This window comes from Papaver somniferum, chromosome 10 (genome assembly GCF_003573695.1).
Source record: "Papaver somniferum cultivar HN1 chromosome 10, ASM357369v1, whole genome shotgun sequence".
NCBI classification, from domain to species: Eukaryota; Viridiplantae; Streptophyta; class Magnoliopsida; order Ranunculales; family Papaveraceae; genus Papaver; species Papaver somniferum.
Genome location: NC_039367.1, coordinates 34,799,702 through 34,808,133, shown reverse-complemented (window position 1 = coordinate 34,808,133; position 8,432 = coordinate 34,799,702). Strand labels below are relative to the sequence as shown.

General features: G+C 36.4%; 1 protein-coding gene across 1 annotated transcript; it reads left to right on the top strand.

The window, feature by feature from the left end:
* The first annotated feature begins 6,766 nt into the window (after positions 1-6,766).
* Positions 6,767-7,946, top strand: LOC113315519 (protein RKD1-like). The gene is made up of 3 exons (XM_026563788.1): positions 6,767-7,010; positions 7,111-7,601; positions 7,698-7,946. The coding sequence occupies exons 1-3, from the start codon at positions 6,767-6,769 to the stop codon at positions 7,944-7,946; spliced, it is 984 nt and encodes a 327-aa protein (XP_026419573.1).
* The last annotated feature ends 486 nt before the right edge of the window (positions 7,947-8,432 follow it).

Below are 8,432 nucleotides of genomic sequence, written 5' to 3'. Positions count from 1 at the left end.
AAAGAATTAGTTTTCCAAATCAAGTCATGGGCTTCGCCATGAACATATGGATTTCAGGAAGCTTTTTACCAGCAACATTGGTCTACTGTGGGTGCTGAGGTAACTGCAATGGTACAACATTTCTTTACTATTAAATTCATGCTTCAAGATATTAATCGAACATTTCAAGTTCTTATACCTAAAACATTACATCACAAACACCAAATGAATACAGACCTATTAGTTTGTGTAATGTTAGTTATAAGATTATTTCGAAAATCATTTACAAAAAATTCAAAAAATTACTTGCTAATTTCATATCACCAACATAATGTGCTTATGCACCTAGTAGACACATACAAAACAATATTATCATTGCACATGAGCTCATCCATACAATAAAGAAAAAAGAAAAGGAAAAGTTTCTTATATTGGCCTCAAGTTGGATATGTCGAAAGCTTTCGACAGACTTGAATGGCCATTTCTTTTTGACATTCTTCTGCAGCCTGGTTTTCATCAGGATTGGATTCAACTAGTCAAACAATGTGTTACTACAACTAGCATCTCTCTTCTCATCAATGGCAATCCATCATCTTCTTTCACTCATTCACGAGGAATTCGACAAGGTGATACATTATCACCTTATCTCTTTCTTATTGTTATGAAGGCTTTCTCAAGAATCATTCAGTCTACAAATACTACATGGTAACTTAAAAGGTGTCAAAGTTACGAAAAATAACCCTGAGGTGAGTCATCTCTTTTTTGCTAACGACTGTTTATAATTTATTGAAGCTTCTCCAACTCATCTACGGAATATCCAACACATTCTTGATCAGTTTGGTAAGGCTTCAGGGCAAGTAGTGAATTTTCAAAAATCAAATATGTTCTTTAGTAAAAATGTTTCACCCTCTCTTTAACACCCCGTGTTTTTAATATGGAGCATGCTAAAAGATGCGCCATAGCCCGAGATGAAGCTTCATCCAAAGCTTCAGTTGGTTGGTAAGAGGTAGATTGACTTAGGGCCAATACCGCGCCAAAGTGGCGCATTATGTTTGGATTTTGGCCAAGAGCCAATTTTCGCATCAAATGATGCATTGGGCCAGCTGGGTAGATGTCCTTGAGCTTTGCAGCGCAATCGTTGCGCATTATGTGGACAATTGGCCTAGAGCCAATATTGCACAATCATTGTGCATCATTTCAGAGAGGGCTGGACGAACGAGTGTCGCGCAATAATTGTGCGCAATCATTACACGCAATAATTTCTCATGAATAGTAAAAGTGGGACTTGGTGAATGATTTTTCCTCCCCTAATCAAAGTTGTAAAAATGTCAAGTTAACATATATAAGGAGGGGTACTTGGTTGAAGGTACATATGCGGACCATGCACCAAGTAAGCTTCATAGCTTAGCCGGAAGAGTATAAATGATGCCTAAGTATCATTTATAGCTCTGTAACGTTTCCAATGGGGCATATTATACGAAGGCGTCATTATTCCACGTCTCGGAACCGATAATGCATAATCATTGTGCATTTTGATAAAATGTCCTATATGGACCAGGTCATTACCATTATTGCTAGGCCACGACCTTTTAAACGAGTTTGGTTAAGTTTTTTTCCCTTCGAGGATGAACTACGGTTTGTGCTTGATCCCTTTAGAGTAGGGAAGGAAAAATCATTGGCCCCTCATATCGTCTAAGCTCGGTAGCTCGATGCAATAGATGATTGTGGTCAAACTTGATGAGGCTAGTTGCATGCTAACAAGTGGATGTTCATACAACCTATCAAGCTACGTAGAGTTGGTATATGTTCTAGTTGCGGAATTGGACATGGCCAATAGAGTAATCTACGTTGGTAATCAAAGTAAGGGAATGGCGATAGGCTTGGAGCGGCGTCCAAGGCATTTCCCTTATGCTCAGAGAATACTCGAAAGCCAGTGATGCATGAAAGATGCATCGGCCATAGCCTCGATGGATTTAAACCCTTTGTTCATTTCATCTAATTGGGAGATGATTGCGGCACTTTGGCCCCTCATATCATCTAAGATCGGTAGCTCGATGAAAGAGATGATTGTGGCCAGACTTGATGAGGAAAATTGATGGAAATGAGCAAGTTATAGCCTATCTGGAGGCTAAAAACTCGAGTGTCGTAATTTATCTCAAGATGGGTCTAAATTTATTGGAAACGGCCCAACAACAAAAACGTGTCACGGTCTTGGAATTTTAGCAAAATCACATTGTTTAGGGCTCAAAAGGCCATTTTTGTCGTTTTAAGAAAGTTTTTATTTTCTTAATAAACTCTTTGCGGAACAAGGGTAAGTTGGAACAGTGTGGAAGCTAATTTTGATGTTTCATGCTCCACGAGCATGCCTGCAAGGGAAAATGGGCGTGTGTTTGTCTAGCTTTAAGGCCCGGATCGTAGCTTCATCATGGCGCATCGGGAAAGTTATGGCATGCGCGCCCAGGCGCACCAGGCGTAATTTGCCGGTCCGTCACACTCTCGCAGGAATCATTTTACTAACATTCTTCATATGAAAATTATGTGCCTTGGTGAAAAATATTTAGGGATACCCTTGCTGATGCACCGCTCAAGAACAAAGAACTGCCAGCTTATTTTGGAGCATATGTCTACGAAACTTCAAGGATGGAGTTGGAAAATCATCAACCAAGCTGGTAAGACATGCAACTGAACTCAATTCTCATTAAAATGAGTATGTATCATATGCAAGTCCTGAAATTACCAGACACAATTATACATCAAATGGATCAACTTCAGAGGAATTACTGGTGGAGCAGTTCTTTGAACCATCAGAATAGACACTTTATTTCTTGGTCCAAAATCAACATGACTAAAAGTTTAGGAGGGTTAGGTCTGAAACATCTGCATCATTAAAATTCTGTTATGTTAGCTAAGTTAACATGAAATATCATCCATAACCCAGATGATTTGTATGTACAACTGTTAAAGTCAAATTATTTTCCGTATCATGATCTCAAACACGAACCTCCTCCAGATAACAAAAACGCTAGTTGGATTTGGCAGAGCATTATGCATGGTATTAAGATTGTTCAGCAGTTCAGTAAATGGCAAGTGGGAGATGAATCAACCATCAATATATGGAAACACAATTTCTTGGATCCCAAGTGATACATCAGCTTTAATTTCTTGGAATGATCTTAACACTAATGATATTCAATGGGTATCTCAACTATTCATTTCAGATACGGCTGAATAGAATGTTCCTCTTCTTCGGAAACTATTCACTCCTCTTCAGATGCATTCTATACTAACTATTCCCTTAAATCTGCAATCACATGATAAGTTAATTTGGCCTCTGACTTCAACTAGTATATTCTCAACTGCTTCAACTTATCGCCATTTATGCAATATTAACTCTCCAACAACACGTTTTTCCTTAAACACGAGTTTTTGGTTGAAATTTCGGAAGTGAAAAATTACATTCAAGTTGCAGATTTTATGTGGAAGGTCATACATAATGCAGTACCTGTGAGGCTAATTTACATCATACAACTAATACTGATGATATTTGTCTCCTCTGTAATGTTCATCAGGCAGAAGACATAAATCATTTGTTTTTTACTTGCCCTTTTGATGTTGCAATATGGAGAGCTTGTTTACCACAACACCTTCATCATCTTCAACAATTTGATATACTTCAGGACTGGATTATTTATTGGATAACAGATGTTGTTATCAATTTAAATTCAGAGTATCTATCTTTACATGGCATGATTGCAACTATATGGTAGATTTAGAAATACAGGTGTAAAGTTCATTATCAACATGAAGTAGTGAATCCTAATTCTGCTTTGCATCCACTCTTTTATTATCTGGCTACTATCATTCATACTTCTCATACATCATATAATAGTCAGTTTGTAGAGTATGATCATCATTGGACACTTCCAATACCAGACACTTTAAAAATCAACATAGATGCTTCTTTCACAAACCTTTTAATTTGGCTGGAATTGCAATGCTAACTACAAACTCTACATATCATATGTTGTAGGAAAATGAGTTATTAGAAGAGTAAACCATGTTCATCAAGATGAAAGTTGGGCTTCACTAGAAACCATGCGTTTGGCGGAGCAACAAAACTGGAAGAAAATGGTATTTGAGTCTGACTGTAAAAATGTAATCTTATCTGTCATTGAAGGACTACTACCTTCTTGGAAATCTTCCCCCTTGTTACATAAGTGTGTTCAACTTTGTAATCTTCATAGTAACCGGTCTTGTGTGTATATTCCTAAAGTGTGTAATAAAGCAGTAGACTGCTTAGCTAAGTTTGTCCGTCGATCTAGTAATACTGGAGAGTGGTGGCAGGTTCCATCAGCTACTCTAACTATAAAAATAGCTAATGATTGCCATCTGTTTAATACTCCCTCCGTCCCACTATTAGATGACCTAGTTCAAGTTTGCACAATTCTTAAGGCAAGGAATGAAATGGAGTATTTGTTAACTATTTTTTTATAATTATACCCTTATGGATAATGATTTGTAAAGTTTAGAATTGATTTATTTCTCAAACTATACCATGGATTTTCGTAACTTTGTATCATTGAAAAGCATTTTAAAACACTTACGTAACGAATATAAACATGAATATCAAATTATACATATTTCTTATACTACTGATAATCAATCAAAAGGATAATCTTAGAAATGTCCCTCGTTTAATGAGATAGGTCAACTAATAGTGGGACAAAGTTTTAATCTAAGTAGATCATCTAATAGTGGGACGTAGGAAATATTATATAATATTACTCTTTGTCAAGAATACAAAAAAAAAAAAACTACTACAAATGGTGTATTGAGAAAATAATATTTATATTTTCCCCCATGCCCAAGAATTATTCCCATCCAAGCAAAAATGTGGGCTATTCCACTGGAGGGAGCACTTCCATTCTTGGCCCTCGGGCCAATATGGCAATAGCGGACGAGTTTTCCGCACTTGAAAGGTTAGCACATCAGACAAATAATTAAATATGTGCAGGAGATCAAACATAAGACATAGACATCGGGAAATAGCAATGCAAAATAGTGTTTTGCCAGACATGTTGTCGGTATGTACCTCCAAGCCGCAAATTAACTCGATAAAGTACGCATGATTCTTATGCTGAAAAGCTTCCCCATGTTTGGCATTTTCAGTGTTTTTTATTGCTCAAATATCTAGGAATCGTTATAACCATAGTCCTTCATAAAACCAATCTGTGAGTATATCAATGAATCCAATCAGAAATGGGAGAAATGATTCAGAACCACCCGTTTCTTACTTATCATCAAATTACATTGGTTTGATTATACGTCACTTGGATTGAGCGATATATTGGTCCTGCCGAACCCTATATTCGCTCTGTGATACCGAATATATGAAGTTTCGATGATTATAAATGTGCCGTTAGATTTTGTTGATGATTATAAATGATGAGTACTATGATCTCTTATAACGTACCGTTGTTATACTTAAATGCTGAATCAAGTACGTTGGCAAAACTGTCATTTATTGAAGCTGATAAGTTTAGTGGGCCCAACTCAAGAGGATTTTTTTACAACCGTCACAAACGGAACAAACACTTGCTGCTAGTGATGAATCTGATGATATAGTACTGATGATCGCCGGTACCAAATTAATTACCGATGCTTATTCGACTGTGAAGATGGATGTTATAAGGGGATCATCAGTACTATATAGGCGGACAGACAAATTCTCATATATTAAGAAAAAAAATTCGATTTCATAAATATCCATATTTCTTCTTGTTTTGTTCTTTGTTATATTTTTTATATTAGAGACATAAACTCAATTATGATGATAACCAAGTAATATAAATAAGAGTAAAATAGTTAAAAAATCATCTTAAAATTGTCATTCCATCTATCTAATGGTACAACGAAGAATCTATATTCCGCCTATAAAATCGGTACGGAGGTAGTACATCCCAGTGGTCATGTCCCCTAAACAGATTGAGCCTAAATCCAATTTATTTTGACAATGAGCTCCGCTTCTCCTCGTAAGAAAAGGAAAATAAAAGAGCTCCAACCTCCCCGACCTATAAGAGGAAGCTGTGAAAGTTCAACCACCATTCCCAATAATTATTCTTTTTATCTGCAAAGCAAAAAATTTCATTGATACAAAAACGGGAACAAAAGAATTGTACACATTTCTAATTTCGGAATCGAATTATACAGCAATGCACGTAGAAAAAACTTGAAATCACTTGTAAATTGTAATGTCCAACTTGAGTTAAAAAAAAAAAAAAAAAAAACTTGACTACTTGACTACTTGACTTTGGTCAAGTCAATGGATTTGGTGGCCCTTTCTTTGTTGAGCTTCTGTTGTTTCAAGCTAAATGCACTCTCTTCATCGTCAATATATTTTCCTCCTCTCTGCCTCGCGATTTTCTGCGGCTAGAATGAGTAGTACTGATGAATCAATTTTGGAGGGACTATAATGGATCTAATTGTAACCTTTAATCCTTATAATTAAGCACATATTCATTTTCATTTTGATAAATTAGAAATTAAAGTCATGCATGAATGCATGGCCGGTTATAGAATTCACGCGGCGGCGCACGATCTCCAATTCCCAATAGTAAATAGCCTAGATACAATTTACCCGCATTTATACCCTCTCCTCAAAATATGAGCGCTTTTATTATCTCCCACCACACACCATTCTTATCAAGAGCTATAAAAGTCCAAGCAAATTCATAGTACGGAAACCCTAACTCACTCTCTAATCTCTATCTCACACACGTACAATAATATGGAATTCAATAACCAGCAGCCATTTTCATCATCAGCATCAACCTCACTTACTGATAGTAACCCATTTCTCTTTGCAAACGATTTACCTCCATTTTCTCCCGATTTCAGCAACTTCAATTACGACATATGGGAATTTCCACTCTTCCCATCACAAAGGAGTAATAGTACTTTGCTTGAAGTTCCTTTGTTTGAAAGCTTTCCAATAGAACCACTGGATATACCATCTCAAGATGTTTTGCCAGGTGAGATTCATATACATACCATTCTGTCTGTAATTTATCTTTTTTATTTTCTTCTTTTAATTTTCCACAAGTTGTATATGTCTTTTTATTTTTTGTGCAGAGGGTTTTTGCAATATTGGATATGGAAATGAGAGTTCTGCAGGAGTTGGTTTTGGTTATAAAGAAATGGAATTAGGGTTTGAAGAAAGGAAAGAGGTTAATATCCTGAGGGATGACAGTATGAACACTGGAGTTCAACTAAGTAGTAATAGTAGTAGTACTACTATTAGTACTAATCCTTCTTATAATTATGAGAAAGTGATGTTGAACATGGAAACAGAAGCAGAGAAGGGAAGAAATGTGAAGGTGATGAAAAGATGCAGATCATCATCTGATATTCAAATAACTGATAATGATACCATTTTTGCTGTCTCTTCAACATTTCTGTCTTATGAAACGATTTCGAAATATTTTTACATGCCGATAACACAAGCTGCTAGAGAGCTTAACGTTGGATTGACTTTGTTGAAGAAAAGATGTAGAGAATTGGGTATTCCCAGATGGCCTCATAGAAAGTTGATGAGTTTACAAACCCTAATCAAGAATGTTCAGGTTTGCACACCTCTCTAGCAATCTCTAATGTTGTTTGATTAGCATTTTTCAGTGCTGCAGTTTTTAAATTAATCATGTAAATATATGTGTGTGCAGGAATTGGAAAAGAATCAAGAGAAAGCGGGAAATGGAAACGGTAGGATGAAGATAAGAGACGCAGTGGAAGTATTGGAGAATCAAAAGAAGTTAATCGAGGAAATGCCAGGAATTCAATTGGAAGAGAACACCAGGAGACTTAGACAAGCTTGTTTCAAAGCCAATTACAAGAAAAGAAGGCTTATGGCTGATCAGATGGCAATGGATCAGCATCATCATCAACACCACTTCAAGAGCGAATCATGTTGACCATCTTCGTCCCCCTCTTCATCAATATCAACATCAACAATATTCACCAGCAGTCTACTACTACTGCTGTTTTTTCTTTTCTTTTAGAAGCATACTACTACTAGTCTTGATCATACATTCGTGTAAACTTCTAATTATATACTTCTTATGTGAAGAGAAATTATTTCGCAGAATTATTGATATCTTGATTACTAAAGACGGGTGGCAGTGTTGAACCATTTTATCTTCTATGGTTCAATGTTTTTGCATAAGGCGAGTGCCAATTTAGATAGATTTTGTATAATCCGTCTGTTCATGATCAAAACTTTAATTACTCAACTAAATGGTGCGTTGTACTAACAACGTCTGATCGTTTTGTAGGTTTTAATTACTTTATGTTTGCAAGTGTTTACGAAGGGGTAGATATGGGATGGAACCCCGTGCAATCGATGGATTTAATCCGGAGGCCCATAAAATTGAGAAAGCACCTCTGAACTGGACCCGGGC